General features: G+C 52.0%; 1 protein-coding gene across 4 annotated transcripts in view; it reads right to left on the reverse strand.

Moving 5' to 3' along the window:
- The window catches only part of Nfix (nuclear factor I X), a 65,765-nt gene extending 53,400 nt beyond the window's left edge, over window positions 1-12,365 (reverse strand). For 2 of the 4 annotated variants that reach the window (XM_005370950.3, XM_005370949.2), the window contains exon 1: window positions 11,603-12,360. In XM_005370950.3, the coding sequence (XP_005371007.1) occupies window positions 11,603-12,158 (556 nt within the window). In that variant the 5' untranslated portion in view covers window positions 12,159-12,360. Of the gene's footprint in view, window positions 1-11,602 lie in introns of all 4 variants that reach the window. The other 2 variants (XM_005370948.3, XM_005370947.2) reach the window with 2 other exon arrangements.
- Between the last annotated feature and the right edge of the window lie 74 nt (window positions 12,366-12,439).

Genomic DNA, 12,439 nt, shown 5'->3' on the forward strand with positions numbered 1-12,439 from the left:
CACACTCACGCTGGCACACATGCTGACCTCCACAGTCATGCTGGCACACATGCTGACCTCCACAGTCATCCTGGCACACACGCTGGCCTCCACACCCACGGTGGCACACATGCACATACTGCACATCACAATCACATTCACACAATAATAATATTTTTAAAGTATCTACCATATGGGAGTGGTGGCGTACATCTTTAATCCTAGCATTTGTGAGGCAGAGACAAGAAAATCTCTGTAAATTCAAGGCCAGCTTGATCTACAGAGCAAGTTCTAGGATATCCAGGGATACATAGCGAGACCATGTCAAAAAAAAAAAAAAAAGAATCTACAATGATTACCAGATGTTTCTAAAGGGCAAAATAACCACTGGTTAAAACTCAGTGTCCAAGCCACCTGGCTCCCAGGGACTGAGGAACTTCCTGGGGCAGTAACAACCAGGGAACTCCTGGCAAAGGGTACAAGTTTCCACGCACACTGCCCCGAACTAACTTCACTACCTGCCCCAGCAGACAACATGAACCTCCTTAATGCAGGAACACGGGACTGGCTTGTTATCATTCCATAGGAACTATGTCCCTACGTCTATGCTCCATCTCACAGCTTCTGCTGGGTCAGGACACTGTCCTGTCTCCTCTTCCCCACCACGGCAGCGATGCTCTCAGGCCTATGTCAAATGGCTCACACATTTCTTCTGTCTCTCCAGCTGATTCTGACCCCAAACCTCGGCTAGGGAAATGGCACAGAGCTTGAGTCTGGCCATAGTCCACTCCCTTTCAGCAAGAGGCTCCCAAACCACAGAGAGACACAGAGACAGAAGAAACCTCTCGGCTCATCTTTTCTGTCTGAAATGAGACTACAGCTGACCTGCATGCTGCCCGCACAGAAGGAGCCCTAAAGCTGACCTGCCTACCTCCCTGTCAGCAGATGGGCGGAACACCCACCCGGGGAACCCTACTCTGGTCAGTCACAGGCTCAGCCCTCACCCCCACCCATCTGCTGCCTCCCTTTAAAGGCCTCTCCTCACTTGGTCCCCTGGGGAGCGGTCTTGTTACTAAGGAAACAATGATGTCATGTGGCTAGTGGGGATCAGGTCCCTCCCACCACCCCCTAACTAGGTACCATAGCCGCTGACGTCACTGCTCAGAAATTTATAGCCCAGAGCGGATATTTATAATATGGCTCGGTGTGACCACATATTCAGTGTGGGGCTGGTGGCTATTTATAGCCGAAGGATACACACTTATTATACCCCCTGTCTGTATTCTGGGCCACCTGTTATATAACTGCCATTATGCAATAATGCCCATTATATAATAATTATGCACTAATGGGGATATAATCTGCAGGCATAATAAGGACACACTCCCCAAGGGCTGCACTGGGCCAGCCAGCCTCCTGCAAGTTGCCTCTGGGGAATCTCCTGATCTCTTCCTGAGGCTCCACCCAGTCCAGGAGAGTCATCAGGTGTCACCATACTGCCTGTCTCTCAGTCTCTCAACAGGAGCCTTCTTCCCTAGACCGGTAGGCCCAGCTACAAAACCCTCTCTGGATTTCTTCTTAAGTCTTTTGGTGTCTGATGCTCCCATTCCCGCTTCTGGCCTTGAGTGCCCCTTTCTCCCCTCCTTTAAACTTGAAACAACAATTTAATGGAATAAACTCTAGAGGCAACTGACATCTCCGTGGCATTCAACTCTTTTAAGGCAGGAAGTCTCAAAGAAGCCAGGTCAGTTGGTGGGGGTTCTACCCCACACTCAAGTGTCCTCACCCTCTAAGAAAGGCTTGCGAAGCCAGAAGTGGATGTCTGGGTCCAGTCAGGCCTCTTCCCCTCCTTCCTCAATTCCTTCCGGCAGGCGGAAGAACCCAAATATGAGAGGTTGCCTTCCTGACTTGTATGGTAATAGGGGCTACACTGATTTAGGAACACCCTCCCCACAAACACACAGCAGAATGTGGGCCACTCTGACACCAGGACATACTCTGCTGGTCACCTTGCTCCCAGGAAGGACAAGATGAAACTGTCACCTGGGGAAGGGGAAAGGCAGGGTCAGGAATGCTGGCATGAGGGGGCAAAGGGACAGAGAGATGAGGTGGGAAGAGTTAAGGCCAAAGTAGTACTGATAAAGCCAATTCAATTATCCCAAATATACCATCTGTTCTTAAAACAGATATTGCTATATTTAAAGGTTACTTGATATATGAATTGATCTAAAACACACACACATCATGGAACTGTGAAGTGAGCCTTCTGCAGGCATGAGATGGTGGACTGAGAAAGTATCCTCTCTGCTTCTCCATTGTCTAAATTTTCAGAAGAGTATTTTACTCTGTAATAAAGAAAAATCAAATACTCAACAAGACCCTGCCATGACTGTTCCGGTCTGAACTCCACACTGAAGGATCACGGATGATCCTGGAAGGGTCACTGGCTTACAGCACAGGCTAGGGCTTGCCAGACCAGCAGCCACAGCACACAGAGAGACGAAACACAAGGAATCAAGATGGCACCCTAAGCCAAGAACCAGAGGTAGGCGTATGATCCCCATGGAAACAGAACACAGGTGGCTCCCGTGCCCCACTTCAACTCAAGGGTCCTGCTGCTCAGGCATCTGGGAAGAGCACAGGAGAAAAGCAAGGGTGCAGAGGGCCAGTCTCCATGGAGCAAAGGTAAAGGAGGCCCCAAACTCGAGAGGCAAGCGGTCAGGACAGGTGGTTTCTTCCAGGACAGGAGCTCTCTCTCGACCAGGGATGAGTCTGTCCTCAGAAAACACCGGGAAATATCTGGGCGCATGGAGACTGTCACACCTGGATGAGGGAGGCATAGCCAGCAGTTGGTGGGGGTGGAGTCCAAGCAGTGCTGCTAGGAACCTGATGGTGCCCAGCATTGTTTCCATGGCACAGAATGGTCTAGCTAGAGTGTTAACCGGTGTGTCGGGGAAGCCCGGCGGTAGAGGAGCTGATACCAGAGGTAAGAGGTCAGGCTCTGTCTTAGACTCGAAAGCAGAGGGGAATTCTGAGCCACGTGCCAGCCTCTCGGCTAGCCTAGCCCTTGGTCTATTAGGAGAGGTTTTCAAATGTTAAGCAAGCGGTAAGGAATGGGTCAGTGGCAAAGGCCATGCCTAGCGCAGGCAGAGTCCTAGGTTTCAGCCCTGGTACCACAGAAACAGCATAAGAAACAAAAGGTGCATCCATGTAAAGCAGCCCTTCTAAACCTTCTTCGTGTTGTGGGGACCCCAACCATTAAATGATTCTCATTGCTACTTCGTAACTATAATTGTGCTGTGAATGGTAATGTAAATATCTGATACTCAAACCCCAAATGGGCCGTGACCCACAGGTTGAGAACCACTGTAAAGGCTCATAAAAGGTAACGAATTGTTGACTATTATAAAACTTCCCAGCAATCGTCTGGTTAATTAAAACAATTACATTTATTTATTTATTATTCCAAACTATGACCTCAAGTAGACTCCCAGGGAAAGGGTGTGGCAGAACAAGGGCTACGGATCCCAAATCCTGCTTGCCTGGCTGGCCATGTACCTGAATCTCCTGCACACTCCCCAGCCCAGGACTAGCAAGTGATCTCCCCTGAGTCCCAAGGTGGTGTGATACCAGCTGTCCCTGGCTGCAGAAGGGAGAGTCCAGAGAGCCCGGGCTCTAGCTCCTCTCTATAGATCAGAAGCAGGGAGCTTTTCCAGAAAGGATGGGGAGAGAGAGAAACGGTGGGCAAGGGGTCGGCTGTTTCTTCCCTACGTGCTTAGCAGCTGGGGGAGCCCTTGAGCTGAGCTTTACCAGCCGGGCTCTGGCCCCTTCCAGGCTGCAGCAGCTACTATCAGGAGGATGGGACTGACTCCCATGGGGACTCATGACGTTTTCTCCTCTGAGACTCCACCAAGGCCAGTAATTTTGGTTCAGTTCAAGGAACTTGGAGACCCTCAGGCCAAGGTGACCTGGAATGTCTTCTGCTAGAAACTCATGTTGTGACCTGAGTCTGTTGACATCTCCTCCAGTTTCCTCCTCTATGGAATGAATAAGATGACGCCTGCCTGTATCAGTCACCCTTTGAAAGGAGGAAATCAACCTCCAAAAGCTGCCTGAAAAGGTCCACTCAGTCAGCGGACAGAATGGGCTAACTCCTCCCCGTGTGGAGCAGGGAGAGCACCCTCCTGGGTCCCTGAGTCTAGCTCGGTCTGGCCTCCCTCCCTGTTACCAGAGCAGCACACACACCTAGCCAGGAGCATGGAGGTAAAGCAGGTTGCTGGGAGAATCCGGGAGGAATCATCATGAGGAGTTAAGCTGCGCTGACACCGCTCTGGATCTTCAGTGGAAAACTGGAATTAAAAGGGGGCCAATCCCTGTCCTCCATCAATAAAAGACAAAAAAGTTTCTGGGAGACTGGGTGGACAACTACCGTTCAGTTACAGGATATACCCCAAATACCAACAAACGGAGGCCTGACCCGAAGGGTGGCAGCGGCACTCCGTGTCATCACAACCGGAGAAAGGGCCCAATATCTCCTCCTGCCTGGTAAAGGCACCAGGTGAGGGTGGGCCATCACCTGGGAAGCAGACACACAAAGGGCAACCTCCAAACATATGGATTTTACAAACCAGCAGAGAAGCCAGGTGTTAGTATCCACGGAGATAAAGTAAGGGACCCAGGCACCCTTGGAGAAGAGGGGGGAAAGCCTGATCCAGCCAAATGACTGAACCCCAGCCCCTCCACCTTCTGGGACCCTGTTCTAATGCCAACAGTGCTTCGGCTCAAACATGCTTAAAATGGCGACGGCGGCCTGTAGGGCCGGGCGTTTGTCGTGCTGTTTTCCACGGTGCCCTCAGTGCCAAGAAAAACCTATCATCAGAAATGCCATCAGCTATATTTATCTATCTCTCAGCCCCCCAGCCTCCTCCTCCCGTCTGCCAAGCAGGCCCTGCGCAGCGCCCCCCCTCTCACCCAGTGGGCACATGTCCCTGTTACTGATGACTGTGACCACCTGCCCAAACCCAAGTCTCCACCACTCCCTTTCAGGGCCCTGACAGTATGCAACAACATTCCTCCTGCCCGTGCTGGGGCACACTCACATGGGGCTCAGGCATACACTTGGCAGGGGCTGGCCTGAGCATCCCTCGGCTGCATCTGTGGCCCAAGAAGATCCTCCATTTCCTTTCAGCCTCAGCTCTGCTAAAATGGGCCTCCACAGTGCCATTGTGCCCCAGCCTTACACAAGTGGCATACCTGGCCTCTGGACACCATCCCTAGGAAAGTACCCACCCAGTCACTGAGCAGATCCTCACCCTCGCTCCATTCTCCAGCATGGGGCAGGAATGGCTTTGGCTGAATCTGGAGATACTAAAATCCCTAAGTGAGAAGCTTGTATCTTAGAGGTGTTCCCACCCTCATCCAAGGAAGTAAAGAAACAAGTGGTGGAGTCTGGGAGCAGAAAAGGGAACCCAGCAAAGTCAAGATTTACAACCACTCAAGCCCTCTGGGGACACAACAAACAGGGGAGAGTCACTTGCTGTCAGGCACTTGGGACCTTCCACTACTCAAGACACAGGCTTCTGCAGGAGGCTTCCCACCCCTGGGCCTCACCCCTGCGAATAAATAGCCTATCAGCCTTGTCCTGCGGGATGAACATTCTGGGCCCTACACCTTCTCCCATGGCTTTGGGCACCCTCTGCCCAGCCACCAAGCCCCCAACTCAGACAGGAGTTCCAGGGAGCCAGCTCCGAGAATGAAACAACCCAAATAAAAATTTCAAAACCCAGAAGCTCTTTCTCTCCTGCCCCCTCCCCCTCTGCTGGCAAATGAAAACAAACAAGAAATCAAAGAGGCCTTTTGTGCAAGCCCTGCACTGACACGGCTGGGGCCTTTGAAAGGACGGCTGAATCGGACAGCAAGGGATAAAATAACCTAAGCGTGGCAGCTCCTTAGGGAGGGGAACAGAAGGGGCTGGGGAGGCAGCCACCTTCTCCAGGAAAAAAGTGGGGGCAATTGCTGCCACAGAATACTGGACAGGGGTCTCACTGCCTATCTGCACCCCATCTTTGCAAGAAGGCCCCTGACTCCTCTTTGTGGTCACCTTGAACTAGCTACCCCCAAGGAAGCCCTGAGGGCCTTTCCTCTCTCCAGCAAGAATTACTTCAGGTTCGTGCCTACTGGGCATTCTGGACAGAGCTTTCTAGAAGCCATCTTCAGGCCTTTGCCTGCTGGGCACATACAGGGCCTCCTTCTCAGAGACTTGGGAGTCCTTAAGACCAGAGCCTTGCTTGCCATAGGCTAAGTATGTGCTTCATGAAGGGCATTCTTCCACCCTTGCTGGCAGGGCCAAAAAGTGAAACAGTTCCTCGGGAAGTCCTTCTGGTGGCTAGCCCCCAGCACTCCTGCCACAGAAGGCCCGTTCCCGCTGGGCCCATGACGAAGTATGGCTGGTCACCTAGCCCATATCTACAGACTGGAACATCCAGCCGACTTGGCTCCTCAAGGTCCGACCTCTGTAGCATCAGTTCAGACAAGGACATTTCATTTTCTCCTTCGTGGTACAGTTCCAGCTTGGCCAGCATAGCAGACACTACTAAGACCCCCGTGAACCGCAAGGAGTGGGGTCTCTGCCTGGCTGGGCAGGCAGCCCTATGGACAAAGAGGACAGGAGCAGGTGGTCAAGGGGCTCTGGAAAGACGCCCAAGCCTGAGGAAGGGTCAGGGTAATCAGTCCACAGCCAGGGCCCCCAAGGCTCGACAGCGGATGATCTGGAGAACATGGGCTGGCTTCACAAGCGCCTAGTGCTGCAGGCCCTGCACTTGGTTCAAGGCCTCTGCTGCGGTTACGACGTCACAGTTCCCAATAACTGCGGACACGAGCCACACTTGTTTTGCTCCGGGACCTTCCTAGTCTGTAGCCGGACCGCCCAGAAGATGGCAAGTGCACTAGGGCTCTGGCAGGGCTGGTGACACTGCCCAGGACATTTTGGAGAGAGGGAGGAAGGGAAGTTCGGAGGCCTTACTCAGGTGGAAACCGCCACAGTACAGAACAATCTGCTTCTACCTGGATGATCCCAGGAAAACAGGTGAAGGAGACAGACAGCCATGCTGGGCTCGGCAAATCTTAACAGTGGTCACTGTGACAACTGCCATCTGCGGTCGTATGAGCTGGTTCTAACCTGTGAGCCATATACCTTGAGCAAGAATAAGAGACCATCACGGAAGCAATGGTGGCAATGCTTACAACAAAGTCTCTAGGGGACTAGACATTGCATCACAAAACAACCCGTAGATCTTGCTAATGTGTGTTCCTAGACCCTGTGGTCTCTGCCAACCCTGATACCAGATGGCGCCGCCTCAAAGACACAGACAAGTGGGTGACACACGGTCCGTGTTCAGGGTAGCTCTCGAAAAGGAGCTGTGCTCTGGCAGTCTTTCCCACATATACCAGACTCGCCAGAAGGGTTGGGAGCCCAGAAAAGGCTTAGGGGTCTTCACTCGCTCTCAGCCGACAGGAACAGGCAACAGTCACCATCAGCGAAGGACACAGGAGGTTCCTGCTCAGGCCTCTAAGCCACCTCGAACTTCTAAGCCCAACTCCTAGAAGGAGCAGAGTCAATCAGAATATCTCATGCTTGAAAAGGTTTGTTAGGTGAAGCCTGAGTTACTAGCTAATCTCCTATGACAAATAAGGCCAAGTCTGCCTACCCCAGGGCCTGGTGGCACACCAAACCACAATGCACAGCCTGCAGAAGTTCCACGGAAAACCACACAGGAGAAATGACCCAACAAAAACTGACAGAAAAGTCGTGGAGATCAGGAGAAGAGAGAGTGATGACAATGACCTCCACTACTAGACAGGTCAACCACAGTCTCATTTGGGTTCTGATTTACGTGAACTAGAAACAAAAGCAAGCTGGTAATTAGGGAAATGGGCATATCAGCTAGATATCTCATGGTACAGGACAGCTTCACATAGTAAGTTAAGCATGTATTTAATCCCAGCACTAGGGAGGCAGAGGCAGGTGGATCTCTGTGAGTTCAAGGCCAGCCTGGTCTACAGAGTGAGTTCCAGGACAGTCAGAGATACACAGTTGAGACCCTTGTCTCAGGAAAAAAAAAAGCTGACTTTTTGAAATCTCAGGTGTGACAGTCGCATTTGGCTCAGCTTTTCAAGAGGTGTACACAGACTGTGCTCGAGGACAGCAGACTGTGCTCGAGGACAGGCTGTGATGCCCAGTCCTGGTGGGCCATGGGGACATGCATGCTTCCAGCCTAGCCTGAGGTTCTGTGATGGGTGCAGGAGGTGCTGTCTACCAACAGTAAAGAAGTGGCTTATAGTTTTGAGTTCTGTTTTCTAGGACTGAAACCAAGGTTTGAGGGTTGATCCACGGTCACTTCCCACTTCCAGAGCACTCCTGGGTTTTGGAGACAGTCAGCAAGGTTGCTGGGCCTACTGGGCTGCACCTCTCCAGGCCGCAGAGCCCTCCTGCTGCCACTCCCGCTGTCCCTGTCATATCCCCTGCTCTGGGACACCCTTTCTGGACATCCTCTTCTCCACAATGGGGCTTTCTGCTTCATCCCTGCTGAAGCTGACAGACACAGGGTGACATTCCTTCACAGCAGCTAGGTGACTTTGTGGCAGCCCTTCAGACCCAAGTTCTAGAAGTCACCCAAACACATCCTCTATTCCTTCTCACTATGTCATCTCTTGGATCTTCTGGGGCACAAAGGCCTGTAAGGGCCTGGGTGACAGCGGCACCTAGAAGCAAAGCCATACCCCTCATGCCTCCTGCCATCTCAAGCTCGGTCATAAAAACTGGCACCATCAGCTCAGCCCCACCCAGCTCTTCAACCCAGCTTTTCTTTTTAAAGATTTGTTTATTTTTATGTGTATGAGTGTCTGGCCTACATGTCTGTGTCTGCAGAGGTCAAGAGAGGTCAGATTTTCTGGAACTGGAGTTACAGATGGTTGTGATGTGTTAAGGGCGCTGGGAACAGAACCCAGGTCCTCTGGAAGAACAACAGTAGTCTTATGCACTGGACCATCTATCCAGCCCCCAACCCTAGGCCTCCGTTCTTACACTGTGGCTCACTGGGTGCAATTGAGGGGAGGGGACTGGGGAAGGTAGCCTCTCAGCATGAACACCAACCACACGGGAATGGCTTAGGAAAGAACAAGCAACAAGGCCTTACCAACACCCAAATTTCCTCTACAAAGGTGCAATTCTAGCCATTCCATCAAGAAATCCTGAACGTTCATTGTTACTGTCTAAAGTCTGTGCCTGAACTGCAAAGAATATGTTCTCAGTTACGTATCAGGTATCTGCTGAGGAGACTGGGCCTCAGCCTGGCCAGAGATGGCCTTGGCAACATCGGTGGACTATGAATTCACTCGTATTCCTGGGTGAATGAGCTCATGAGCTAGGGAGAGGAAGCCCTGTTCCTTCCCCTTGCCCCTTCCACCTGCCAGACCAGTGCAGAAGCCAGGAGGCTGGCTGGGAACCGGTTTCCTTCCTCATGCACACCATCCCCTCTCAGCCCCACACCGGCAGTAGCCAAGCATGTGGCCTAGGGCTGGTTGGTCTTGTCTTTAATCCCAGCCCTCAGCTGCAAAGGCAGGTGGATCTCTAATAAGTTCAAGGCCATCCTGGTCTACATACCAAGTTCTAGGCCAGTCAGAGCTACATAGTAAGACCCTGCCAAACAAATACATGGCAAAAAACAAAACAAGGCCAGGGAAACAATGCAGCTACCAGGGTCTAAACATCCAAAGTGGGGAAGAAGGAGGAGGAGGAAGCCTAGGAGGGAGATAGATGCTGATTTTCCCCTACAGATATTTTGGGGTTCCAAGCTCTAGGAGTGAAAGGCTCAGACTCCATGGATGCAAGAGCTATGGGATAGAATATTGATAGGCCCCTGCTCTGAGCAGCCCCAAGCACCCCCAACACTGACAAGCTCTCACCCTCCATAACCTGACTTGCTGTATAGACAGAGAATGAGGAATAACTTTGTCTCCTTTAGTTTCTTCCTCTACCCCCACCCCACAAAAACAAAAGATAAGAGAAAATCCAAGCTACAGGGAGAGAGGGAAGGACATGTGAGGGGTCATGTAAGGCCACATGCAGGCCTGGAAGGATCTATAGAGTAGATGGCAGACCCTACCCTATAGAGTAGGGTCTATGGCAGTACCCACTGCCTCAAGCCAGATGGAGAGGGAATGAGCAAGAAGAGAGACCTTGAATTCACTTTTCCTCGCTCCAACACACACTCAGCCCTGTCCTCTCTAAGAAGGACAGCCTCCTGGAAGCATCTCACACCACTTCCTCCCAACTTTCCCAACAGGCAAGGGGTGACCACAGTGGCATGAACTGCCTTTTTTTTTATGAATGAATACAAAGGAAGACACAGAGGCACTGTCTCGGGAAGGACAGGTTTTCGGTTTTCCAGAGCTTAGGGAAAGCCACATTCGCTCACATTCACACAAAGAGGAGGAAGAAGGGAAATGAGGGGGAAATGCCGAAATAGTGGCGAGGAAAACACACACACACACACTCACACAAAGGTTTGTTAGCCTCTCATTACAAGTTGGTTGGGCACAATGTAAACACACTTCTGCCTTGCTTAATCACAGAGTACCGGCCCGTTTAGGTTTCAAAGGCGGCGGTAAATTGGGCGTAGCTGAGTGGAGGCTAAAAATTAACCAGCCATCTCTGTTTCAATTTGTACGAAAACAAAAGTGGAAAGAAATTATGAAAAGAAAAAGAAAAATGGGGCTGGGGGGTAGGCAGGCAAGGCCAGAACACTAAAGTAGCTTGGGCCAGACACAGGGCAATGCTAGAAGAGCACAGGCAATTAGGAAACACTTAGGGCACAAAAAGGGAGAACTTTTTACAGGTTTCGTCTAAGCAGGCTGTTTCCTGGCAGGCCTGCTCCCCACAAAGCCCCCCTGCTCCAGAGGGGCCCAGGGCCACTGGTACTACTGTGTGTATCCATCCCGGAGCAGGGAGCTTAAGGAACCTCACTGTGTTCTTTCCCTAACAAACAAATCCAGAACAGCAGCTCCTACCCATCCATCCCGCTGCTGCTGCTGCTGCTGCTGCTGCTGCTGCTGCTGCTGCTGCTGCTCCTCCTCCTCCTCTTCCGGGGTCCCAAACGCCAGATTCCACATTTCCCTCTCTCCTGGACTTGCTGACAGCCACCTCCCCCAAACCCAGCCTTTCCTGGGAAGAAGTGAAGCTACACCAGCCTGCACCTTCTCCCAGCCCCTAGCGCTTCCGTCTCATTTTCTGTATCAGCTGTGGTTAGTGTGGATGTTATTATCTTCATCTCCAACTCTTACCATTGTGGGTAATTATGAGACATCGTGGCCCTGTCCTAAATCTGACAGCATCTTCACTTTAGGAGAGACGAGACGCACAAATTGGGTGTCATAGTAAGAGAGGAGAGGAGAAAGAGCAAAGGGGTGGGGGCAGAGAGGAAGAGGATGGAAAAGTGAGAGGGGCACCACATACGAAAGCCAGGAGGACAAGCTGCCAGTGAGGCCCAGAGCAGGAAGAACAATAAACAGAACAAATGCCAGCAAGTGAAATAAAACTGAGGAGGGGGTGTTGAAAACAACCTACCCGGAGTGTGGACAAAGTAAGCCAGATAAAGGTCCAGTTCTTTGATTGTGACTCCAATGTGATGTGGCTGGACGCACAGGCCGGGGTTCGAGCACTGGGGCGACTTGTAGAGCCGCTCCCCATCAGTACTTTCCAAGGGGATCCCCTTAAACAAAATCACCATGACCAGGTCCAGCCGCCACACCTTGTCAGCCTGGCGCAGGCAGTCAATCCGCCGGATCTTGCCCTTCTGGTCGGGGTTGGAGAGCACGCAGCAGGGGGGCTTCTTGCCGGTGATGGTCAGCACAAAGTCCTCTCGGAACTCGGGCCGGATGTCTTTGCGCAGCTTGGCCAACAGCCGGGATGCCCACTTCTGCTTGATCTCAGGCTTCTCGCCCAGCAGCTCGTCCTTCACCGCGCGCTCCTCGTCCTTTGACATCCGCTTCTCGTGCTTCTTGAAGTACTTGCGCTTCCGCGCCTGTAGGTTGAACCAGGTGTAGGAGAAGGCTCGGACGTGAGGCAGCAGCGCCTCGATGAACGGGTGGAACTCATCCTGCAGGCGGCAAGCCGGGAGCATGCGGGGCGAGGGAGGACGGGAGGAGGGGGAAAGAGAGAAGGAGAAACGGCGTTAGAAGGGGGCACTAGGAAAACCGCCTTCTCCTCCTTCTCCCTCCCCCCAGCAATTTTCTCTAGAGATTGTTCTACTGAAGTGTGGTTTGAAGCCACCACCAGTTTCGCAAGCCACTTGCTCCCATCTCAGACTCAGGAACCAAACAGAGGCACGGGAGCCTGTCCACACACCTATTCTCTCTCTCTCTCTCTCTCTCTCTCTCTCTCTCTCTCTCTCTCTCTCTCTCC

Source organism: Microtus ochrogaster, unplaced genomic scaffold, assembly GCF_000317375.1.
Source record: "Microtus ochrogaster isolate Prairie Vole_2 unplaced genomic scaffold, MicOch1.0 UNK90, whole genome shotgun sequence".
NCBI classification, from domain to species: domain Eukaryota; kingdom Metazoa; phylum Chordata; class Mammalia; order Rodentia; family Cricetidae; genus Microtus; species Microtus ochrogaster.